General features: G+C 43.1%; 2 protein-coding genes across 5 annotated transcripts in view; both read right to left on the bottom strand.

The window, feature by feature from the left end:
• SLC39A14 (solute carrier family 39 member 14) overlaps positions 1–3,723 on the bottom strand; it is a 42,164-nt gene extending 38,441 nt beyond the window's left edge. For 2 of the 3 annotated variants that reach the window (XM_087437287.1, XM_087437286.1), the window contains exon 1: positions 3,596–3,723. The gene's annotated coding sequence lies outside the window, so the exon portion shown is untranslated. Of the gene's footprint in view, positions 1–793; positions 1,130–3,595 lie in introns of all 3 variants that reach the window. The other variant, XM_087437288.1, reaches the window with a different exon arrangement.
• A 7,772-nt stretch (positions 3,724–11,495) lies between these two features.
• PIWIL2 (piwi like RNA-mediated gene silencing 2) overlaps positions 11,496–26,265 on the bottom strand; it is a 98,729-nt gene continuing 83,959 nt past the window's right edge. For both annotated transcript variants that reach the window (XM_004442298.3, XM_087437284.1), the window contains 3 exons: positions 13,557–13,810; positions 13,004–13,111; positions 11,496–12,373 (listed from right to left, as the gene is read on the bottom strand). In XM_004442298.3, coding sequence (XP_004442355.2) covers positions 12,217–12,373; positions 13,004–13,111; positions 13,557–13,810 — 519 coding nt within the window. In that variant the 3' untranslated portion in view covers positions 11,496–12,216. The remainder of the gene's footprint in view (positions 12,374–13,003; positions 13,112–13,556; positions 13,811–26,265) is intronic.

Here is a 26,265-nt window from a genome sequence, read left to right as displayed (position 1 = left end):
GTGCGTTGGTCTGCGCCTGGGATCCGAACCTGTGAACCCCGGGCCGCCAAAGCGGAGCATGTGAACTTAACTGTTACGGCACCAGGCCGGCCCAGGATCTTTTTTTTTTATTCCCAACTTTTAGCTGACATTTTTTATTAACTACTAATACTAAGTGCACTGACTAAGAGCCTCTAGGTTTCGGGACAGTTACCTTCTCATTCCACCAACCCCTGGACTCTTCCTGGGCCTGACGCTGGAGGAAGGTTAGGAGGCCTGCAAACCAGTCAGATCTCGAGTTTCCAAGGCAAGGAATTTGGTTTCCCACAGCTGAGCATGCCAAGCCTTCCCTCTGGCCTTTGTGAGTGTCCCAGAGGGCCCAAAAGGGGCTCTGCCTCCGGATCTCAGCTGGGCCCAACAAGGGTCCCCTCTGGGAGCTTCAATGGCCACAGTAAGGGTGGGGACAAGGCAGTTGGGTCTCGGACACCTTGTGGTAAGGCTGCCCTGCTTGCCCCCTGGGAGGGCATGAGGCCTCTGGCTAGCAGCAGACTCTGGACTCCTTATCTGCCAGCATTCTGCCAGCCACCAGCCTCAAGGACAGAGAAGTCCCACTGTAGACATCTACTGACTCCTTGCTGGGGCCCCAGCAGCATGACCCTTCCTCACTCACTCCCTACCATCTCATGTCTCCAGGAAGTCTGGAAAGAGAGAGAAGTGGAGCCAAGGACAACTGGCTCCTTCCTCTTCACATTTTCAAGGAAAAGACTAGGATTATCAGCAATTTCATCATCACACTTAGGAATACAAATCAAACCTTTCTTTGGTCTTCTACATCAAGCCTCTTGGTGACTAGCAAGCATTGTGACTTGGGAACACCAATTAACCTCCTGAGATTCAGTTTCTCTTGTTGTGAAACAAAGCGGTTAGACTCAAAGATTCCCAAAGTCTCTCCAGTTTAACATGCTATTGTCTGTGGTTCTGCGAAGTGCCTAAGCAGTGCTGTCTTCAGGCATCGAGTGCAAACAGGCTGAATTATTCTGGCAGAGTGGTGAGAAGCACGTCATGTTTTCCAGATATATACAATCTATTCACAGCACTACCACTCAGATGCCAAGATCCAGTAAATATCAGACATGGATTGAGGTTCCTCCTGGAATAGAGTGGGGTGTGAGCAGGTAAAGAGCAAGGTGGGAAGGGTTTGAAAACAGACCCAATACAATGACTGATAAATACTGCATGCACGCGCGCGCGCGCACACACACACACACAGGCAAACACGTGCATTGTTAGTCCTTCCTGCCTATTATCAGCCCAGAAAAGGAGTGTTTCCATTACCTGAAGAAATCAGAGTAGCTTCCAAAACTAAAGTGGAAAAATTCACTTTGCCCAGTGAATCTATGGGACAAAACCCGGCAGGCTACAAAAAGAGGCCTACCAAGAAGGCAGGGAAACCACATCCCTGTTCCTAAAAAGGAGATGAATCAACCCTAAGTCTGGGCTCATACTGTTCCTACAACCCAACCTGCCTACCCGCTGCTGGGACCCCTAACAATAACCACCCTCCCACTCAATATGATAACCATGTTCTAGGCAGTCACTACATGCTGCACAGCAGTGAGAACAGGCCCACAGAGGTTAAGAAACTTCTCCCTGCTGGAGAGCGTTGGGGCCAGGATCTGAACACAGATTCACATGGCTCAAAAACCTGGACTTCTGCCAGCTCACACCATCTCTAGTGCAGTGCTGTCTTCTCACTTAATCGAGCACAACAGTGCGACCTCTCCTGCATTGCCACCTTATTCTTCACGTACGGATATGCTTTCTCCCCGACAAGAGTCTGCCGAAGCCAGCCCTCAACCCCTCTTTGCACTCTCCGGTGGCCTGTGCAGAGCCAAGCACAGACCAGGCACTGTGTATTTACATACTGAAGGGACGAACGATTACTGAGAGCCATGCAGCTCTGATACCTCAAGGAGCCCACAACTCTTACTCTTCTTCTTGCCTAAGTGACAAGGCCAATCATTCTCTGGTGCTCCCTAGTCATGCCCTTGCAAACCAAGGGCAAGAAGAGTACCACTAGTCTATCTCCTGGCTACCACACAATTTATGAAAAACTCACCTCTGAGCTTCCAACAAGAAATGGAATATGCGATTTCTAATTCTAGCTGCTAAAAGCTATGATTCTGGACATTCTTTCTCTTGCTTCATCAAGTTCCTCTCAGTTTTTATGGCTTTGTTTTAAGAGGTAAAGATTAATCGCAGATGCTGTGGATAAGAGACCACAGATCCACTCAGACCTTAGCCCTAACCCCTTCCCAAGGTCCTAGGGCAACACAGGAGCAGAGCTGGGACAGAAGCCAGAGTGGCCAGTCAAGTCCCCACTACATGCGACCACCACCACTTCCCAACAACCTACCCACGTGGCCTGAGGTTCCTAGGGAAGAGTGACTCAAGACAAACACAAGCCCTGGGTGGTTCCAGGAGGAAGGGTCAGGTCAAAGCTGCTCCTGCCCGCACCCTTCCTTAAGCCCCAGAGAGCACTCAGCCCCTCACCAGATCATGTTCACAGTCCTCTTGGACACCCAGGCCCTGGCAGACACTAGATCCTCAAAATTGAAGCCAGGGGCCAGCCTGGCGGCCTAATAACAGTTAAGTTTGCGCCCTCAGCTTTGGCGGCCTAGGGTTCACGGAGGGACGGACCTAGGCACCGCTCATCAAGCCATGCTAGGGCAGCGTCCCACATATAAAATAGAGGAAGACTGGCACAGATGTTAGCTCAGAGCCAACCTTCCTCACCAAAAAAACCCAAAAACAACAAAAACAAAAAAACTGAAGCCACAACCCACAGCTGAGGAAATTTTCTTGGCTTAATTGGACCTCGGGATCTCATGGTGAAACTGCTTGGATAGCTATTTTGTCCCACTGCTCTAACCCACCAAGAGAGGGCAGCCTGAACCGGACCACCTAACTTGGCCAGTACAGGCCAAAAATAGCCCAAAAGACATGCCCACGGGGTAAGCCAGGCTGGAGTTTGGCTTAGTCCCTCCTTTGCCGTTCTCCAGCTCCTGCTAGCGGGTCAGTCGGAAGATCTCGGGCATTTATCTTCAGCTGGGAGGTGGTCTGGCCCGGGATGGAGTGGAGTGAGGAACACAGTTCCTGGAAAGCAAAGTCCGGACACCAGTGCCCCATCCGAGCCACCCCAAGAGCTGCCCGCCAGATCTGCCCATCTACTCTCTGCTTCTTTCATCCTTGTGTCCATGAAGCCTCTCTCAGCCTTTCAGTGCGGCTATCCACTTTCTGGACACCCTTCTCCTGCTCCCACATCCCGCGCTCTCCAGCCGAAGGGACGGCAGCTGCGACCTCCCTTCCCTCGCCATCAAGTAACCCCCATCGCGTCACTGAGGCCAAGTGTCGCCTCCATCCAGGGTCCGGGCCCTGTGCGGGTTCTCGGGAGCACCTCCCTGGTCTAGCCCGAGGCTTCGGAAGCAGGGGCTGGGCTCCTGGTCATCGGCGCAGCCGTGCCCCCACCCCCACCCGGTGACCCGGAGCCCTGGAGGCGCCCTGCTTCTCCGCGCGATGCCCCATCCCGGGGGGCCGCGCGCCCTCCGCCCCTCACCTGAAGCTCGGGCGGACGCCACCTGGGTCCGCGCAACCTCACAAGCCAGGCCCTCCGGCGGCGGCTGCAGGTCGGGAGGTGCGTCCGCGCGGGAGCTCGCGTGCCCTCACCCCACTGCCTGCGTCCGTCCCCCGCACGGCGCATGCCCGGCTATATACCCGGCGCGTCAGCGGCAGGCCCGCCCCCGGCCCCCGCCCCGCCCCCGCCTCGCCCCGCCCTGCGCTCACCAGGGCCTGCCACGTGGGGCCCGGCCGGCCGGGCGATGTGCGGGAGCTGCCGCTGGGCCGCCCGCTAGACTCGGACCAGCGCTGGGCTTGCGGGACGAGCCAGGGCCGTTCTGCGCCTCGTGGCCCCAGGCTGAACCCCCAGCTCGCCGAGATCCTAGCTCACAGCCTAGCTCGATCGGCTGCCTCTTCTAACCCTTCTGCGAATTCCAGGCTTCATGCACTGAAGGCCCACAGGCTCCTCCTTCCTCTGGAAACCTCCCACTACGACCTTAACCCCATTACGTGGGGAGCTCTCACAACCTGGCCTCCATCCCCTAGGAGTAAGACTGCTACTCACCTGATATGTATGTATATATTTTAACACTTCTGATTAATGAAAACGCTTCTCTCTTCCCTCCCCAACTCAAGTCTGAAATGTACCCTAAAAGGGGACGCACCCATAGACGATGTTTCTTCTGCATTTTTTCCACCAGCCAAAAGAACAAAAATTTCCTGTTCAAGTTCCAAATAAACCATATTACACTCATTTTTCGAACTAGATTTCACACCACTCCCCAAAAATGATCAGGCTCTAAAAGGGGCCATATCTCTTAACCCAAAGCTGGGAGAAATGTTAATTTTTGCGTGAGGAGTGCCCCAGGAGTCTCTTCCGATTTGGGATAGTCCCATTGAGATGGATATCAAACCTCGGAAATGCAAACTTCTTGAGAAAATAAGCCACCGGTTAAACTCCCGTTGTTCTACTCTGCTGGACATCATGATTACTTCCTCTTGACCCAAAGGAAGGGCTTTCTAGCAGAACGGTAGCCAGCTAGTACCCAAGTCCCTGTTCTAGCTCAGTGACTGGTGCCCAGCTGGCACGAAGTGTCTCTGTGAATTTGTACAGGGAAGGGGGACCACATCCCACTCTGCAAGTCCTGGGGAGACGAGCACCCATGATGGCAATGCCAATGATGAAAGGAGAGGCGACAGTCCCTGCAGCAGGCCGCAGGAAGAATCCGGGGCTCAAGGGCAGCTTGTTCTGAAGGACTGGGTAGAGGGAAAAAGAGAGAGCACTGACACAAAGCCAGAGCCGGCCAGACTGTTTATGCCACTCTTGAAGAGACTAGCTGGGCCCTGGGTTTTTCTAAAATTCAATTATCCTCAACCCTGCAATTACAGTGCTCCAGTTCGGTATGGGGTGGGGTGATAGTCCTCTCATTCCAAGTGATTTCGAAGTAGTGGTATTTGTTGCAGAATATCCCTCAGAGCCCCTTCATCTTTGTAATAACCCTTTATATTTGTCTTTCATGGTTAAACTCGGAGTATTTTTCAGACATTATGTCATCCATTGGGGACTCTTACTCCCATCTCCAGTGGGCTGTCAGAAAAAGCCCAGTTTCTACCACTCCTTCCTTCCCTTGAAGTTCTGGAAAAGGAATGAGAAACTCACTCAGAAATTAAGGAAAACAAGCATGCTTCTAACACATAGAGCTCTGAAAATTATGAAGTCTGTTAATACACATTACAAAGGGGTGTTAATCTCGTCATAAAACTGAGGTCAAAGCAATCCCATGGCTTCTCCAGGCAAGATGTCAATGCTGCACACAGGGAAAAAAGGCACCTGTCAGAAACAGCAGGGGAGGCCGGGCAAAACACCGCACCACAGGGCCTATCCCAGCATTCTCGCTTGTTTGCAACCAGACCAAGGGTAGAGCTGCCAAAGTCCACCAGAGCTGATAAGCTATCAGTATCCATTAGGGGAAGACAATTAATTATTAACACAGCTCAAAATCAAAAGGTCTTACCTCTCCACATCCGCCTACACACAAAATTCTTTAGATATACCTAAGTCCTACCTTGTCACTGAGTAGTACTGTCCTTCATGCCTCATACCAGGTATGGGGCCCCAATTCTGTCTCTACCTAATATGCCCTTTTTTCCTCTTATTATCCCATTTCCACTTGTCAAAATTCTAACTCTTCAAAGCCACTTCCCTTCAGAAAGCTTCTTGATTCTTCTGAAGCATATTTATCTACCCTTTCAAACTGACTTGTAACCCGCTTAAAAAATATTTTACACTGCAACTCCAGTAAAAATAACAATATAGCGAACAAAAATTTTACAAAATTTCCTTAGTATATGCAATGTACTGATATTTATATTCTATTTCAATTTTTTAAAAAGTAGTAATAAACCCACTAAATTGATTTCATGACCCATTATTGGGTTGCGATCCACAGAATTAAAACATTTTATATGGTTTATGGTACTTGAATTTGCCCCTTAAAATTATTTCATTTCTATCTCTAACCTCCTTGTTGGATCTTAATCTATCTTGATTATCAAAGATTTCTGTATATACCTCCACCCCCAAATATAACATTTGCACGTAACAGAGTCTCAATAAATATTTGTTGGATGAATGAATAGACTAGCTCACTAAAAGTCTGATGTTGGGCAATATTTAGGAAACTAAGCACAAAAATCTGGCATTTTCTTGACTATTTCCCTTCTGACAAGATACTACAGCTATCTGCCAAAAGATATGCAGACAGATTTCCTGTAACTGAAGTGAGTGGAAAAGCCGTGGGAAAGAAGCCAGAGAAATGAGACCCCAGCCCTGAGTGTGTAAAGGGTAGGACCGGGGACTCAGAAAACCACAGCCCCTCTATAGTTTGTGTTGACAAGGTAGGCAACTTGTTCAGCAGGGTGGGCCAAAGATCCCCTTTCCACTCCCCAGCTACTGGGCCAGCTTGAGAGAGGCTGAACAGAGAAACCAATGACCAGGTTTCTATGATACTTGCAAGGGAAAAATGAATTTTCCATGTTTTGGCATGGCTTAACGAATTTAAGAGGATCAGAGTTCTGGAACGTGAAGGTTCTAGTTTACCCAAAATCATGTCAGAGGACTAGCACCCCACACTGGGTCAGGCAAGAGTTAGAACACTTTTAGAAGTCTCAGTCATTTCTGTTATCATCTGATGGTTTCGGCAGACAAAAAAGACCACTGGGAAAAATAACAGTTGGTTCAGTAGCAAGTTATCTTTACGAATTTGTCCATTTCATCTAAGATACCTAATTTGTTGGCATATAATTGTTCATAGTGTTCCCCTATAATTCTTTTTATTTCTGTAAGGTCGGTAGTCCCCTCTTTCATTCCTGATTTTAGTAATTTGAGTCTTCTTTTCCCTTGGCCAATCTAACTAAAGGTTTGCCCATTTTGTTAATCTTTTCCAAGAACCAACTTTTGTTTTGTTGATTTTCTCGATTTCATTAATTTCTGCTATGATCTTTATTGGAAAAATCATTAATTTAAATGAATGTTTGGCTGGGAACAGAACTCCAAGTTGACACTGTATGTTTAAGTTATTATTCCTTTTGTCTTTTTTTTTTAATTTTTTTTTTTTATTTCTTTTTCCCCCGAAGCCCCAGTAGATAGTTGTATGTCATAGATGCACATCCTTCTAGTTGCTGTATGTGGGACGCGGCCTCAGCATGGCCGGAGAAGCGGTGCATAGGTGCGTGCCAGGGATCCGAACCCCGGGCCGCCAGCAGAGGAGTGCACGCACTTAACAGCTAAGCCACCGGGCCGGCCCTATTCCTTTTGTCTTAAGCATCTGTTGTGGTTGATGACATCTGCTGCTAGTCTGACTACCTTTCTTTGTAAGCAATCTCTTTCACCACTGGTTGTTTTTAAAAGTCTCTGTCTTTGGTGTTCTGTAGTTTCACTACAGTACATCTAGGAGTGGATGTGCTTTTCTTTATCCTCAATGAATTTCTTCAGGTAGAAGATTCATATTTGTCTCTAATTCTGGAAAATTCTGTTTTTATATCTTCCACATTGTGTCGCTCATTCTTTCTATTTTAACCTGCAGGAACTCCTATTAGACAGATGTTGAACCTTCTTCTCTCCTCTCTCTTCTCCTCCATAGTTCCCATTTATACTTCTCTGTGCTGCAATCCAATTGACTTTGCCTTTGTTTCTGCAGGGCTCAGGGCTCTCACCAGTCTGGGCCGATCTTCATGGTAATTTTTCAGCTTGTGGGCCTTCCACGTGCTTGTAATATAAATTCAGACTACACACACCTGTATGTGGCCCAGGCTTGGGGATTTCTTGTGAATGCCTTTTTATCCCTAAGTTTCCTTGCTGCTACCCCCCAGATGGTTGGCAGGACTTTTTACTCCCCTTCCAGGTTCCAGCTCTCTTCATCCAGGAGGCTTCTCTCTAGCAATCCTGCACCTTATAGGGTCTGAGGTCACTTCTTCTATCCTTACCTGGAGTGAAAAACCGAAGTGCTCTTGCCCCTGCATTCTGTGCATAACTCTGGGAGCTGTGCTGGCATCAACTATTACCTCTGGCTTCCCTTTCTTTCTTGTACCTTGATATTTTCCTTCCTCCCTCCCTCCTTCCCTCCCTTCCTTCCCTCGTTCCATTTCCCTCAAATTCAGCTACTTAACAAAAATTTTTTTTTCTATTTTGGCCAATATTTGTCAGTATGGTCAGCTCAGTCTGCCATGGTGCCAGAAGACTCCCTAGTTTACTCATTAAAAAAAATAGATTTTATTTTTTAGAGCCGTTTTAGGTTCACAGCAAAAGTGAGCAAAAGGTAGAGATTTCCCATATACACACAGCCTCCTCCACTATCAAAATCCCCCACCAGAATGGTACATGTGTTAGAACTGATGAACCCACATTGTCACATCATAATCACCCGAAGTCCATAGTTCACATGAGGGTTCATGCTTAGTGTTTCACATTCTATGAGTTTGGAAAAATATATAATGACATGTGTCCTCCATTACAATATCATACAAAATAGTTTCCTTGCCCTAAAAATCCTCTGTGCTCTGCCTATTCATCCCTCCCTCTCCCCTGACCCCTGATCCTTTTATTGTCGCCCTAGTTTTTGCCTTTTCCAGAAGGTCTTATAGTTAGAATAATACAGTATGTAGCCTTTTCAGATTGACTTCTTTCACTCAGTAATATACATTTAAAGTTTCCTCCAGGTCTTTTCATGGCTTGACAGCTCATTTCTTTTTAGCACTGAATAATGTTTCATTGTCTGGATGTACCACAGTTTATTTATCCATTCACCTACTGAAGGACATCTTGGTTGCTTCCAAGTTTTGGCAATTATAGATAAAGCTGCTGTAAACATCCGTATACAGGTTTTTGTATGGACATAAGTTTTTAACTCATTTGGGCAAATACCAAGGAGTGTGATTGTGATAAGAGTATGTTTAGTTTTGTAAGAAACTGCCAAACTGTTTTCCAAAGTGGCTGCACCATTTAGCATTCCCACCAGCAAAGAATGGGAGTGCCTGTTGCTCCACATCCTCACCAGCATTTGGTGGTGTCAGTGTTTTGATTTTGGCCACTCTAATAGGTGTGTAGTGGTATCCTGTTTTAATTTGTAATTGTTTAATGACGTATGATGTTGAGCATCTTTTCATATGCGTATTTGCCACGTGTATATGTTCTTTGGTAAGATGTCTGTTCACGTCCTTTGCCCAATTTTTTTTTTTTTTTGTGAGGAAGATGGGCCCTGAGCTAACATCTGCCAATCCTCCTCTTTTTGCTGAGGAAGACTGCCCCTGGGCTAACATCCATGCCCATCTTCCTCCACTTTATATGGGACGCCGCCACAGCATGGCTTGACAAGTGGTGCGTTGGTGTGCACCGGGATCCGAACCAGCGAACCCCAGGCCACTGCAGCGGAGCGCGTGCACTTAACTGCTTGCGCCACCAGGCCGGCCCCTTTTGCCCAATTTTTAATCAGGTTGTTTGTTTTCTTATTGTTGAGTTTCAAGAGTTCTTTGTGTATTTTGGGTAATAGTCTTTTATCAGATGTTTCTTTTGCAAAAATTTTCTCCCAAGCTATGGCTTGTTTTCTCATTTTCTTGATTTTCCTCATTTTTTTTAAAGAAAGAAAATAAGTCCAGACAGGAAAAGTTACTAAGAAACTCAGATAAAGCTAAGTATAGAGCTACAAAGAGAAAGTAAGGTCTTCTCCAATAATCCCATATCAATGAGAAATTTCAGGCACAAATTTTTAACATTTTCAATATAAAGAACTAGTCATTTATAAAACTGCTTCCTTTTTCACACCATTCAACAAAATGCTGCCCAAGTAAAAAGGGCCCTGTAACACTGTATAGAAATTAGGTTCTTTCTAGAATGAGTTCAAGACGTACTGCATCATTTAAGAATGGAGTTTCTGAATAAATAGAAAGGGATCTAGTGGTGAAGCAAGCAGCCAGGGTGGTTTGGGAAGGTATTTTTAAGGGTTATAGACACACCGTGAAGTATATGCAAAGAAGGGCAAGCATCAGAAAAAGGAGAGGACCATCCCTGGGAGCTGGCTCTCACGCAGGCTAATAGAAATTGTCTGATGGGAAAAGAGATTTTAAAAAATGAGACAAAACACACACACACACACACACACACACACACACACACACACCCACCTCATTTGTCCCAGAAGTAAGACTGTGTCTTTTCCAAGAAATCTTACCACCCAGGTCACAGTGAAATTACCTAGCTACTAATACTGGAGCTGCACCTTGCATGCCAAGTAGTAAAATCAATAATTCTAACAAGTGTTGCAGCTCTGTGAAGGAAAAGAATCATATCAATATATCAACGAAACTATTTCAAACACAACTACACATTTATACAAATTTGTTTTTATTTCCCACCCCATGACCCAATAATTTCGCATTAAGACTGAAAAAGAAGGCAAGAAAACCAGGAATAAAAAGTGAAGAAATTTTTGTATTATATTCAAGTATTTGTCTTTTCTGATTATATAAAAGAAAATGAATATTAGGAAATTCAGCTTCAAAAGAGAAATTCAAAATGCTTCCAAAGAGAATCAGAAAACCGGTCTGTTAAGCCAGAGAGCAGTGATCCACTTTGTCCGATTCAGTGGTTGTTGAATTCCAGGTCTGAGCCCTGACCTGTGTCCCCTCGCTGAACCAGAAGTGCCCCCAGGACCTCAGCACTCAGAGGCCCTTGGCCTCGGCAGGCGCTGCGACAAACTGAAAACCTGCTGCCTTTCTTCTTCTAAGGAGTTTTAAGCTCAAGTTTCTCTTCTCACACATTGTCATATAAAATGGGAATTTCTGCTTCGTCCCCTCCCTGCCATCACACCAAAAAATAAATATATAAATACAAATTTGAAAAAGTTAAATAAAACTGGCTTTTAAAACCCAGTTAAAGCAAGATAAGACTGAATTAACCCTGAAGGGACTGGGAGAAGATTTTTAAAATGGGGAAAAATAAACTCAAAAAACCAGTGCCTCCTCAAAACACTGAAACCCACAGGCATCGTGACAACTTTCTAAACTGAAATGTCTGGACTTTGGAAGGGGTGTTACATTTTCCAACGCTGACTTTGGAAATCTTAACCTGGATTCAGAAAAATTCCAAACAAAATGAGCCAACAGCTGGGAAGAGGTGATTGAGCAAGGGAAATGAATGATTCAATTTACAAACATATATCAAGAGAAAAGAAGGCCACACACCTGGGAGAAAGAGTCGAGAAAAACTCACACCCATTCATGAACTTTCCTAGCTGTTGGATTTCACATGTTGTGATTCTTAATCTAAAAATTGAAACTTACTAAAGATCAGTCACAAAGAGCAAAGGGGTGTGTATGTGAGTGTGCGTGCATGTTTGTTGGGGGGGGGGGGATTGGAAGAAACCAATATGGTATACTGTAAAGCAACTGAAATAAAGAGAAAAAACTGCATCTGACCTCTCTCAGGAGGCCAAGGAATAGCTAAAAACCCCTTTCAAAGCCAGCTCAAGTCAACAGGTGTCACAAACTCAATCCCCAAAGATTCGGGCAGCACGGGCCTGATTACACCACTAGCTAGTTTTACTACACGCTTTTCACACTTGCCAGCAATAGCAATATCTTAAAAACTTTGCCTCACGGGCCTTTTTATTACCTTTCCCACTTGCCCATGTAAAGTAACTCTACTTTAAGAAACTTCCAGTGACTTCATTCATCATCACCTCTGGTGCCAGAGATGGGAACTGCACAGTAAGCAGAGCTTACAGGTGTAATTGCTGCTTCCGCAGGTTTCTACAGCTCCTGTTGGCTTGGGAGGCTCTTCAAGGTTCTCCTGTATTCACCCACTACACCTAAGCAGTGGCAGTACTACCCCCATTTGCTCTACAAAGGCAACAAGGCAATTTCCAGCTCATACTTAGGATGGAACTTGCTTCTTGGTGATATCATGTATGAAAGAGAAAAAAAAGAAAAAAAGATATCTTATTCTACTGGGTTGGCAAAAGGGAAAACACCAACACAAAACCCCTTTAGTTTCTTTTGATCCCGCATGAGTCACAGCTGAGTCCAGAAGTCCGCTTTCTCTGACCAGCCCATATCCTGGTTGTCCAGTCACAGAAAGAACAGGTTCTCACACAGCTGCATGGCTGGTTCATGATGCAATATTTGTCCTGACAGAAAAGCTAGCTTGTGGGCATACTTGCAAGGAGCTGGAACTCTGATGGTACCAGGCCAATTCCAGTACATGTGGCACAGTTTGAAAGTCAACCTGTCGGCCAAGAATAAAATATGACCCTTATTACTCTCCTCCTCCAATCTGGGGCATGATTATGTATTTAATGGGAGTGTGACACACAGCATACTTCCCAGCAAAGTGGGAGACTGAGGAATACATGATGCAACTTTTGGAATCTTTGTTTTTAAGTGGAATTGTTTCTATTTCCACTATTGGTCAAGAGGACATGGGTCAATTCCCTCACTTTAGGTCCCCCTGTTTTTACAGTGAAACAAGGAAAACAACAAGGAGAACATTTTTTTTTTGCCTCAAGAAAAGGCTGCAGAAGGTTAAGTACCCCAGGGAAGTATTCATATAATCTGAGCTCAAGGGCGCTGGGTCTCAAATCTGGTTGTATGTTATAATCATCGGGAACACTTTTTAAACATACAAATGCCTCAGAATGCTTGGGGGTGAAATCTGGGTGTATTTTTCTGAAAGCTTTTCAAGTAATTTTAATGTACATCAAGGGTTACCAATCTCTCCTCAAAAAGATACTATTATTGTGAAAGACATGAAGACACTCAAGGGGTAGCTATTCCTGGGAGTGGGCAGTGACTCCACCTTAGCTAGCTGGCCAGAATTATTTACGAGTGAGAAAGAGTAAGTTACTGGTCAGCTCACCTCTGCATATGATCAGGGCTCAGGTTTGCAGTGTTGAGAATACAGACATAATGGGTAGGAATGCCACAACCCTGCCGTACATGGTGAGCAAGAAGGTAGAAGTCCACCCTAGTAAGGAAACAGCACAAAGTTATGATACGGTCAGATCTGGCCAGGTAGAGCTGGAAAAGATCCTGGAGATCACCTAAGGCTCAGAGAAGTCAAATGACTGGATTAAGCACACACAGGGACCAAACCAGGATTAGAACTCAGGTCTCCTGACTCAATAGGCTATTTAAGAACGGTGGTCGAAACTACTGTATCTGTATGCAGAAGGTTAAGCATGCACAATCTTAGGAAAAGAAGGCAGGTTCAATATTTTATACTTAAGAGGTAAAAGCTTTATTGTCGGTTTGTTATTTAAATAGTTTTTTTAAGCTTTATTTTTTTAACAGTAAAATCGCTGAGGATTCCATTCCACATCCCTCCAGGCTACCTCCCCAATTCTAATACCCAGGGAACAGATAACTTCTCCAACCTATTCTTATTGAAATATCGTGTTTTGTGCACTTACCACTCACAGCTTGTTATTGTATGATCCACCACAGTCCCAGGGGAGGGTGTCACAAAGTGCTCGGTGGCAGCCAGGTACAGATTAGTGCTGATTTTCTTCTGAACTACAAATACTACCATCTTGGGCTGATAATTCTCAAAAGCTTCAAAACACTTCTGTAGCTGAGGAATCTCATAATTGGCGACCGTCTTTAGTTGGCCATCAGACACTCCATCACGGTACACCACAATCTTCTCTGGGAGACAGTGGTTTACCTGAAACGGCACCGTCCTGAGGTAAATGGTGGGGCCCTGGGGCAAACGACCACAGGCACTGAGAGGCTCACTCAGTGCATGACCTGGACACACAGCAGTAGGTCCCTCTGACAAGATAATAAGCCCAAAGCCCCCCTGTGGAAAGGGCAGGGGGAAAAAGCTTCTAGTCATTTCTAGACTTCCTCAGCCTGGTAAAACAGGCCTGGTACAGCAAATGTGTTATAAAATATGAAAGCAAAATAAGCAAGTTATGAGTCACATAACATAAGGCTTATACTGAAATGGTGTGAACAAAGTTAAAAGGAATGTTAGGAAAATTATGGGCTGAATCAATCTTCCTTCTACTTGGATTAACACTAATTACTGTCTAGGCAAAGAACAAGATGAACGGTTAGAGAAATGCTAACTTGACCACACATCACATAGACCATCATCCTCACATTTTCATGTACAGTAACATTCAAAGTTGCTAACAAGTGAAAGGCTCCTTTACTGAATATTATCCTACAATCAGCTATAGGGTGAAACATTTTTACTATAACTAAGTAATTAGCAAACAGTCATGGTAAATTGTCCATGGATCCAAATCAAATTAAACATCAGCCTGAATTAGTTTGAAGAATAATTTGTTCTCCATTTGGAGAATATAATTATGTTCTAGTTGTGTTCAACTTCAATAGTTTAAGAGAATATCTGTTTCATTTTAAACTAAAAGTTCCCTTAAAAGCGTTTAGTTTAATTCACATTTAGTAAGTTACAGTTTGATTCTAATTGAGTGTAGTTCATTCTAGGTTTTTGTTCACAATTCCCCTCAAAAACCTAAATTATCACTGAATTAAATATGCATATCCTATACATTCTCTCTCTCTCTCTTTTTCTAAAGTGTCCTTGTTGCTCCTTTACAGTGAAGTTTCCTTTTTTTAAATTTTTTGTGAGGAAGATCAGCCCTGAGCTAACATCCATGCCAATCCTCCTCTTGTACTGAGGAAGACTGGCCCTGGGCTAACATCCATGCCCATCTTCCTCCACTTTATGTGGGACGCCACCACAGGATGGCTTGACAAGCGGTATGTCAGTGAGCACCCAGGATCTGAACCCGGGCTGCCAGCAGCGGAGTGTGTGCACTTAACCGCTACACCACGGGGCCGGCCCCTATACATTCTTTATAGTAGTTACTCTACATGAACACCTAAGTTTCATTTCAAAGAACTCTTTTTTAAAATACTATAAATAATCACCTAGACTCTTTCTGGAGTTTAAGTCAGAATTGCAAATATTTTATACATGTCCCTTTTTTATGAAACACCTCACCTTATATTTACAAACATGTAATTCATCTTCACATTCCAAGATTGAAATTATTGCCCCAGTCTGTAGTACTTTTTTGTTTTTGTGTTGTTTTTCACTGTCTAGCATCTATTCCACCTTTTTTGGTAAGAGCATTTTAGTGTCCACTTGCCTCCAACAGGGTACAGTCTGGTGGGACTATTAATTGAGGTGCCTTCCCCTAAACCAGGGTTTCTCAACCTCAGCACTACCGACATGTGGGGCCGGTTAATTCTTTGTTATTGGGAGCTGACACTATAGGATGTTGCCAGTAGGAATCTCCCCCAGTTATAACCAAAAATGTCTCCAGGGAAGACAAAACTGTCCCCAGCTGAGACTCACTGGACTAACCACAGGACACAGAGATGATTCAAGCCATACCAACAGAAAGTTCTTCCTTCACTCTGAATCTTGAGCAGAGAATGAAAACACCTGGATTTTGGTCCCTCTATAGTGGTGCCTCTTCAGGTCCCTGCTCCTGGAACTCCAGGAGCTACCCTGGGTCTCTCCATTTCCCAGGTTGGCACTCAACCTTCTCACCAATCCTCTGAGACTCTTCATCATCTTACCAATTAATTCCCATTTTGCTAAAGTTAGCACATTTCCGTGACTTTCCAAAGATCCCTAACTGATACACTGTGTTCAAGTGTGGTAACACAGGTATTTAAATCTGGAAGAAACCCTCATTTCATAGGTGAGGAAACAGAGAGGAAGTACACTGGATCTGAGGTCAGAAGACATGGGACTGAGTCCAACTCTGCTGCTCCTCAGCTATGACCTTGAAGATTCAGTTTCCTCAGTTGAAAAATGGAGGTAAATCACCACCTTACCCTTTTAGGGTGGTTAGGAGGGATGAAGTAAATATATATATATAATTTTTTTAAAACTATACACAAAAGTTGAGAATGAGCTAGATCAAAGAAATACAGATATTCCCAAGCACAGAGAAGGGACATAACGAGATCAATGGAGCAAAAAATAGAATCAAATTCATATGAAGTATCCACTGATGTCACCTCTTACTGTAAAATTTGCTAACCAGCCACTGAGTGTGAGATACTATACTTGGCCCTATGTAAGCTTCCAGGAAAAGTGAAAGACATGATTCCTGTTATCAAGGAGCTTAAATATCTAGTAATAGTCAACAGTGGTAACTTTTCGGGATCATCTAGTCCATTCTCCTCATTTCATAAATGATGAGTATAGTTTAGGGAGAGGTCAGGATATAAGATAAATCACAATATTGAAACATAAATGTTAAATGTATATTATCAAACCACTTCAGTACCAGGGTAAATGCATGAAACAATAAATTAATGAGCACCTTGAAAGCAGGATTGTGCTTATTCAGCTTGCTATCCCCAGCACTGAGTACAGTGGTGAGGGTCAAGTAGAAAATAATTATATCTACTGCAAGTTTGAGCTGTTCTTTTATGTGTGGTTCCATTCATTCATAGAACAAACACTTAACACCCACTAGATACGAGACGTTGTGCTAGTCTAAGAAAATTAAAAACTATTTTGATACCTTACAAATATTCATGGAACTTAAATTAGAACTGGGAAGACAGACACATAAAGCAAATGCTCTCAATACATTATAAATAAGATGATAAAGGTCTAAGGAAAATGCTATAAGAATGGAGAAGTATGACACGGGTTCTAAGGAGGGAGAAGGAAACATTATGTCTCAGGAAAAGACATGACAAAACAATTAGCAGACAATTCAGTCAGCAAAGAAGGGTAAAAGGACTCCAGGTAGAACATGAGCAAAGGCCCAGACTGTGGCTGGACAAGGGGTAAGAAAATGACTGGAGACCAACCTATATGTTCAGTCTCGTGTTTAAAGGACTACTCTGGTAACCATCTACAAGACACACTGAAGAAGATTAAGAATGGATATTAGGAGATCACTTCCAGTTCAGGATGTCAGAAGACAGAGAAAACCTTCATTCCCATGGTAACACCAGAAAAACAAAGATAATATAAAAATCACACATATATATGGGACTATCAAAGACCAGCAGATGCAAGAAAGCTTTGATAAACTGATTTCCAGAGAGATGAGCCTTCACAGGTGAGCAGTAAATTTCTGAAGCTTCCAAGGGACAAATGCCAGGAGTGAGTGTGGGCAGCAGGAAGAAGAGGCCTGAGGTCTGAGAAATTTTACCAGGTTGAGAAGAAGCCAGACAGATAGAATTCTGAGGGACAAAAGTGGCACCTACTCCACCAGGAATCTGCCTCCCCACCTAGATAACAACTGCACTGGCGCAGTGTCTGATGATTACAAAATAATGTAACTATTTTGGAATTCTGGAGTTTGTTGAAGGCTTGCAACTTCCAAGGGAAGACTTGGACAGTAAATTGCAGTTAATTTCAGCTCTTAGCACCACAGCAGCTCCCTATCCCCCACCCTCAGCCACACCCCAGGACTCGGTCTTACAAATATTGGCATCTGTGCTCTTTTTTTTGTTTGTTTATTGTGGTTACATTGGTTTATAACATTGTATAAATTTCAGGTGTACATCATTATACTTCTATTTCTGCATGGATTACATCATGTTCTTATATTCACCACCCAAATACTAATTACAATCCATCACCACACACATGTGCCTAATTATCCCCTTCAACCTCCTCCCTCCCCCCTTCCCCTCTGGTAACCACCAATCCAATCTCTGTCTGTATGTGCTTGTTTGTTGTTGTTATTATCTACTACTTAATGAGTGAGATCATATGGGATTTGACCTTCTCCCTCTGACTTATTTCACTTTGCATTATACCCTCAATGTCCATCCATGTTGTCACAAATGGCTGGATTTCATCATTTCTTATGGCTGAGTAGTATTCCATTGTGTATATATACCACAGCTTCTTTATCCATTCGTCCCTTGATGGGCACTTAGGTTGCTTCCATGTCTTGCCTATTGTGAATAACGCTGCAATGAACACAGGGGTGCATGGATCTTCACACATTGGTGTTTTCAAGTGCTTTGGATAAATACCCAACAGTGGAATAGCTGGATCATATGGTAGTTCTATCGTTGATTTTTTGAGGAATCTCCATACTGTTTTCCATAGTGCCTGCACCAGTTTGCACTCCCACCAGCAGTGTATGAGAGTTCCCTTCTCTCCACATCCTCTCCAACACTTGTTGTTTCCTGTCTTGTTAATTATAACCATTCTGACGGGTGTGAGATGATATCTCATTGTAGTTTTGATTTGCATTTCCCTGATAGTTAATGATTTTGAACATCTTTTCATGTGTCTGTTGGCCATCTGTATATCTTCTTTGGAGAAATGTCTGTTCAGGTCTTTTGCCCATTTTTTAATTGGGTTGTTAGTTTTTTTGTCGTTGAGATGAATGAGTTCTTTATATATTTTAGAGATTAATCCCTTATCAGATGTATGGTTTGTAAATATCTTCTCCCAATTGTTAGGTTGTCTTTTTGTTTTGTTGATGGTTTCCTTTGCTGTGCAGAAGCTTTTTAGTTTGACGTAGTCCCATTTGTTTATTTTTTCTATAGTTTCTCTTGCCCGGTCAGACATGGTGCTTGAAAATATGCTGCTAAGACCGATGTCGAAGAGCATACTGCCTATGTTTTCTTCTAGAAGTTTCATTGTTTCAGGTCTTACATTCAAGTCTTTAATCCATTTTGTGTTAATTTTTGTGTATGGTGTAAGGTAGGGGTCTATTTTCATTTTTTTGCATGTGGCTGTCCAGTTTTCCCAACTCCATTTGTTGAAGAGACTTTCCTTTCTCCATTGTATGTTCTTGGCTCCTTTGTTGAAGATTGGCTGTCCATACATGTGTGGGTTTATTTCTGGGCTTTCGATTCTACTCCATTGATCTGTGTGTCTGTTTTTGAGCCAATACTATGCTGTTTTGGTTACTATAGCTTTGTAGAATATTTTGAAATCAGGGAGTGTGATACCTTCAGCTTTGTTCTTTTTTCTCAGGATTCCTTTAACTATTTGGGGTCTTTTGTTGTTACATATAAATTTTTGGATTCTTTGTTCTATTTCTGTGAAAAGTGTTGTTGGAACTTTGATAGGTATTGCATTGAATCTATAGATTACTTTAGGAAGTATGGACATCTTAATTATGTTAATTTTTCCGATCCAAGAGCACGGAATATCTTTCCATTTCTTTGTGTCTTCTTCAGTTTCTTTCAGCAATGTTTTATAGTTTTCCGTGTACAGCTCTTTCACCTCTTTGGTTAAGTTTATTCCTAGGGATTTTATTCTTTTTGTTGCAATTGTAAATGGGATTGTATTCTTAATTTCTCTTTCTACTACTTTGTTGTTAGTGTATAGAAATGCAACTGATTTTTGTATGTTGATTTTGTATCCTGCAACTTTACCATATTTGTTTATTACTTCTAAAAGTTTTTTGGTGGATTCTTTAGGGTTTTCTATATATAAAATCATTTCATCTGCAAATAGTGACAGTTTCACTTCTTCCTTTCCAATTTGGATCCCTTTTATTTCTTTTTCTTGCCTGATTGCTCTCACTAGGACTTCCAATACTGTTAAATAGGAGTGGTGAGAGTGGGCATCCTTGTCCGGTTTCTGTTCTTAGAGGGATAGCTTTCAGTTTTTCACCACTGAGGATGATATTAGCTGTGGGTTTGTCATATATGGTCTTTATTATGTTGAGGTACTTTCCTTCTGCACTCATTTTATTCAGAGTTTTTATCATAAATGGATGCTGTATCTTGTCAAATGCTTTCTCTGCATCTATTGAGATAATCATGTGATTTTTATTCTTCATTTTATTAATGTAGGTGTATCATGTTGATTGATTTGCGAATGTTGAACCATCCCTGCATCCCTGGAATAAATCCCACCTGATCATGGTGTATAATCTTTTTAATATACAGTTGTATGCGATTTGCTAGTATTTTGTTGAGGATTTTTGCATTGATGTTCATCAGTGATATTGGCCTGTAATTTTCTTTTTTTTTGTTGTCCTTGTCTGGTTTTGGTATCAGGGTAATGTCGGCTTCGTAGAATGAGTTAGGGAGCTTCCCCCCTCCTCAATTTTTTGGAAGAGTTTTGAGAAGGATAGGTATTAAGTCTTTGAATGTTTGGTAGAATTCACCAGGGAAGCCATCTGGTCCTGGACTTTCATTTTTGGGGAGGTTTTTGATTACTGTTTCGATCTCCTTAGTGGTGATTGGTCTATTCAAATTCTCTATTTCTTCTTGGTCTAGTTTTGGAAGGTTGTATGATTCTAAGAATTTATCCATTCCTTCCAGATTGTCAAATTGATTGGCATATATAGCTTTTCATAGTATTCTCTTATAATCTTTTGTATTTCTAAGGTGTCCATTGTAATTTCTCCTCTTTCATTTCTGATTTTACTTATTTGAGCCTTCTCTCTTTTTTTCTTGGTGAGTCTAGCTAAAGGTCTGTCAATTTTGTTTATCTTTTGAAAGAACTAGCTCTTGGTTTTATTAATTTTTTCTATTGTTTTTTTTAGCCTCTATTTCATTTGTTTCTGCTCTGATTTTTATTATTTCCCTTCTTCTACTGATTTTGGGCTTTGTTTGTTCTTCTTTTTCTAGTTCCTTTAGGTGCATTGTTAGATTGAGATTTTTCTTGTTTGTTGAGATAGGCCTGTATTGCTATAAACTTCCCTCCTAGAACCGCTTTTCCTGTATCCCATAAATTCTGGCATGTCGTATTTTCATTTGTCTCCAAGAATTTTTTGACTTCTCCTTTGATTTCTTCGTTGACCCAATCGTTGCTCAGTAGAATTTTGTTTAATCTCCACATATTTGTGGCTTTTCTGATTTTCTTCCTATAGTTGACTTCTAGTTTCATACCGTTGTTGTCAGAAAAGATGCTTGGTATTATTTCAATCTTCTTAAATTTATGGAGACTTGTTTTGTGGCCTAATATGTGATCAATCCTGGAGAATGTTCCATGTGCATTTGAAAAGAATGTGTATTCTTCAGTTTTTGTATGGAATGTTCTGTATATATCTACTAGGTCCATCTCTTCTAGTGTGTCATTTAAGGCCAGTGTTTCCTTATTGATCTTCTGTTTGGATGATCTATCCATTGGTGTAAGTGGAGTGTTAAAGTCCCCTACTATTATGTGTTACTGTCTATTTGTCTTTTTATGTCTGTTAATAATTGCTTTATATATTTAGGTGCTCCTGAGTTGGGTACATAGATATTTACAAGTGTTATGTCCTCTTGCTGGACTGTTCCCTTGATCATTATGTAGTGTCCTTCTTTGTCTCTTTCTACAGTTTTTGTTTTAAAGTCTATTTTGTCTGATATGAGTATTGCTACTCCAGCTTTCTTTTCATTGCATTAGCATGCAGTATCTTTTTCCATCCCTTCACTTTCAGTTTCTGAGTGTCTTTAGGTCTGAAATGTGTCTCTTGTATGCAGCATATATATGGGTCTTGTTTTTTTATCTAATCAGCCACCCTATGCCTTTTAATTGGAGCATTTAGTCCATTAACGTTTAAAGTAGCAATTGAAAAGTATGTACTTACTGCCATTTTTTAACTTTTTTTTCCTGGTGTTTTAGTAGTTCTTCTCTGTTCCTTTCTTCTTCTCTTGGTCTCTTCCCTTGTGGTTTGATGGCTTTCTTTAGTATTATGTTTGGGTTCCTTTCTCTTAGTTTTCGTGTATTTATTATAGGTTTCTGGTTTGTGATTACCATGGGGTTCATATATAGTAACCTACGTATATAGCAGTCTATATTAAGTTGATAGTCTCTTTAATTTGACCTCTGTCTGAAAGCTCTCCTCTTTAATTCCCCTCCTCCCACATTTTATGTTTTTGACACCATATCTAACCTCTTTTTTGTGCATTTGTATCCATTACCCTCTTATCATGGAAATAGATAATTTTTCCTATTTGTGGTCTTCCCTTTTCCCCTTAAATAAGTCCCCTTAGCGTTTCTTGTAGTACTGGTTTCTTGGTGACAAACTCCTTTAATTTTCACTTGTCTGGAAAACTTTTTTCTCTCCTTCCATTTTGAATGATAACCTTGCTGCATATTCTTGGCTGTAGGTTTTTTCCTTTTAGCACTTTAAATATATCATGCCACTCTCTCTTCTAGCCTATACGGTTTCTGCTGAGAAGTCAGCTGATAGCCTTATGAGGTTTCCTTTGTATGTAACTTGGTGTCTTTCTCTTGCGGCTTTTAGGATTCTCTCTTTGTCTTTAATTCTGGACATTTTAATTATGATGTGTCTTGGGGTGGGCCTCTTTGGGTTTATCTTGTTTGGTGCTCTTTGTGCTTCCTGTACCTGGACGTCTGTTTCCCTCCTCATGTTAGGGAAATTTTCAGCAATTATTTCTTCAAATAGATTCTCTGCCCCTTTGTCTCACTCTTCTCCTTCTGAGATACCTATAACATGGATGTTAGTGTGCCTGATGTTGTCCCAGAGGTCCCTTAGACTATCTTCACTCTTTTTAATTCTTTTTTCTTTTATCTGTTCATGTTGGGTGATTTCTTCTAGTCTTTTGTCCAGCTCGCTGATCCGTTCTTCTGTATCCTCTACTCTGCTTTTGAGTCCCTCTAGAGAATTTTTCATTTCTGGTACTGTATTCTTCATTTCTTATTGGTTCTTTTTTATATCTTCCATTTCTTTGTTGATGTTCTCATTGAGTTCATCCATTCTTCTCACAAGATCAGTGAGCATCATTAACACTCTTTGTTTGAACTCTCTGTTGTGTAGGCTGCTCATTTGTTTCGCTTAGTTCCTTTTCCGGGTTTTGTCCTGTTCCCTGACTTGGAACGTATTCCTTTGCCTCCTCATTTTGCCTCTTTCCCTGTGCTTGTGTCTATGTATTAGGTAGGTCGGCTACATCTCCTGCTCTCGGAGAGGTGACCTTATATAAGTGATGCCTTAGGAGGTTTGGCAGTGTGCTTCCCTCTCCTCTTCAGTTGCAAATGTTTCAGAAGTGACCCATGTGTGGGCTACATGTGTCCTTCTGTTGTGGCAGGGTTGTTCTTCCCGTAGGTGCCCAGGGAGGCTGAGCTATGCCCCAGGCCAGCTGTTGTAATGCTCAGCTGCGTGTAGTTGTTGTGGGCCCTTCAGTCTCTTTATCTGGTGTGGGGTGTCCCAGCACAGTTGGCTGCAAGGTCTAATAGCACATTCCTGTTGCTGTATTTCTATTAAGTGAGTAGGCCCCCAGCGTGGCAGATTGTTAGGCTCATGGGCTTACAATTGCTATAAGCTTCTAGCTTTTAGGCCCCTTGTCAACTCTCTGAGGACTGCAGCCTGGTGGGGCTGGCCTCAGGCACGGGAGCACTCAATTGTTTCAGGCTTTGGAAGGTGGGGCCAACCCTCTATGTCACTCTTTGAGAAGCACAAGTCTTCTGCAGCTGACAAGCCCCACCGCCTATAGGTCCACACACACAGTCAACACAGTCCTGCCCCGTGCGCACACCCCAACCTCCTGAAGTGGACCCAGTCTCTCCAAGGTGGGACCCCCCCACACTCTCCACCACCACCCCACACTCTCCACCCACTCTTTGCACACACCCTGGCCTAGAGAGGCAGACCTAGTCACCAGGCTGTGGAGAATCCAGGCAGCTCCCTTAGCAGGCCCACAAGTTGCCCGAGGGCTTGTTGTTGGGTGGGGCCGGTCCCTAGGGTGGGCTGCTTGCCCTGGCTGAGCTGGATTAAATCGGTGCTATAGTGGGTGGAGCAGACCCTGGGCTAGCAGGCCCCAGGGAGAACTCCAATGGCGTCTGCCAGCATCTGTGTCAGCACGCCCACACCAGGCCACCACAACGGCCACCGCCAATATCCTAGTCCCTGGAGAGGTCTCACCTCTCACCGAGATGCATTCAGAGCCTATCAGGTGAATCTCTTTGAGTTTGTGTGTGGGCCCTTTAAAAGCCGGTTTTAATTTCTTTGTGAACCAGCTTTTCTGGGGGTACTCCCCAATGTTTTAGTAGCAGGCAAAGTCAGATATTATGCCACTCATCTCGATTGTGCTGGGTCCAAAAAATGCCTACAGTGGGGGCACTCCCCAGCTCAGGGCCCCACTCCTCCAGGGAGGGCTGTGTACCTTTGGGCTGCTCACAGGCAGCCATGAAGTGTTGCGGCTTGTGAAGGTGGCGTTTTTTTCTCTCCAGAAGGGAATTTCTGCCTCTTCCACCTCAATTAGGATTGTCGTTTGTTGCAGGAGGTCCTCATATCCGGTTTTCAGTTCTCTCTCAGGGGTAATTTTTCCAAGAGTAGTTGTAAATTGGCTGTGTCCATAGGAGGAGGTGAGTTCAGAGTCTGCCTACGCCACCATCTTGACTTCTCCTGGGATCTGTGCTCTGATTGCTGATTGCTGCTTCTGATCACAGAAGTGCAGACCAAGAGGCTTGTGGCCATTGTTGTTGCACCTCCCTCTTTGTCTGAAGTGATTTCCAGGTGACTTAACAGGCCAGTGTCACTCCACCACCACATTTTTCCTCTTTCAGGAATCAGACATTAAAGACTAGGACATTCAAAAACAACTGCACATACGGGGAAAATTAGAAAGTGACCACACATGCCCAGGGAAAGGCTCAGAAAATACCTGAGAAGACCTTAAGTATACACTGTAGGCTGAGCCCCAGCACAGACACAGCCTACAACAACCAAAAAAACAAAACAAAACCACACACAAAAACAAAAAAACAGCAAACTCTGGGGAAAGGGGAAAATCTGATTTACAAAGTTAACGCATTATTAGCTTCAAATGTCCAGTTTTCAACAAAAAGCCACAAGATATACAAAGAAACAGGAAAGCATGACCCATTCAGAGGGAAAAATTAAATCAACAGAAACTGTTACTGAAAAAGACCTGATGGCAGATATACTAATCAAAGACTTCAATCATCTTAAAGATGCTCAAAGAACTAAAGAAAGATATGGAGAAAGTAAAGCAAACAATGTATGAAAAAATGGAAACTTCATTAAAGAGAAAACCTAGAAAGTAACCAAAAAAGAAATTCTGGAGCTGAAAAGTACAACAGCTGAAATAAAAAATTCACTAGATGGGTTCAGAAGCAGATTTGAGCAGGCAGAAGAATCACTGAACTTGAAGATAGGACAATGGAAATTATTGAGTCTGAGGAACAGAAAGGAAAAAGATTGAAGAAAAGGGAAGAGAGCCTAAGAGACCTGTGGGTCACCATCCAGTGGACCAATATATGCATTGTGGGAGTCTCAGGAGAAGAGAAAAAGGGGCAGAGAATATTTGAAGAAATAACAGCTGAAAACTTCCCCAATTTGATGAAAGACACGAATACAAACATTCAAGATGCTCAATGAACTCCTGGCAAGAAGAATTCAAAGATGGGCTAGCCCCGTGGCTTAGCGGTTAAGTGCGCGTGCTCCACTCCTGGCGGCCTGGGTTTGGATCCCGGGCACGCACTGACGCACTGCTTGTCCAGCCATGCTGAGGCGGTGGCCCACATACAGCAACTAGCAGGATGTGCAACTACGACATACAACTATCTACTGGGGCTTTGGGGAGAAAAAAGGGAAAAAAAGGAGGAGGATTGGCAATAGATGTTAGCTCAGGGCCAGTCTTCCTCAGCAAAAAGAGGAGGATTGGCATGGATGTTAGCTCAGGGCTGATCTTCCTCACAAAAAATAAAAAAAAGAATTCAAAGAGACCCACATTGAGACACATTATAACCAAATCTTCAAAAGACAAACAGAAAATCTTGATAGCAGCAATCTAGAAGGAAATCATCACATACAAGGGATCCTCAATAAGATTATCAGCAGATGGTTCATCAGAAATTCTGAAGGCTACTTTTCCTTCTAAAGTGAGGAAGAGGGGCTGGCCTGGTGGCGCAAGTGGTTAAGTGCACGTGCTCTGCTGCAGTGACCTTGGGTTCGCCAGTTCGGATCCCAGGAGTGCACCGACGCACTGCTTGGCAAGCCATGGTGTGGTGGCATCCCATATAAAGTGGAGGAAGATGGGCACAGATGTTAGCCCAGGGCCAGTCTTCGTCAGCGAAAAAAAACAGAGGAGGATTGGCAGATGTTAGCACAGGGCTGATCTTCCTCACCAAAAAAATAAATAAATAAAGTGAGGAAGAAATTAAGGCATTCCCAGATAAATATAACCTGAGGGAGTTTGTTACCAAGAGACATGCCATGC

This window comes from Ceratotherium simum, chromosome 12 (assembly GCF_057802395.1).
Source record: "Ceratotherium simum simum isolate JZ-2026a chromosome 12, ASM5780239v1, whole genome shotgun sequence".
NCBI classification, from domain to species: domain Eukaryota; kingdom Metazoa; phylum Chordata; class Mammalia; order Perissodactyla; family Rhinocerotidae; genus Ceratotherium; species Ceratotherium simum.
This window is presented reverse-complemented; position numbering and strand designations above follow the sequence as displayed.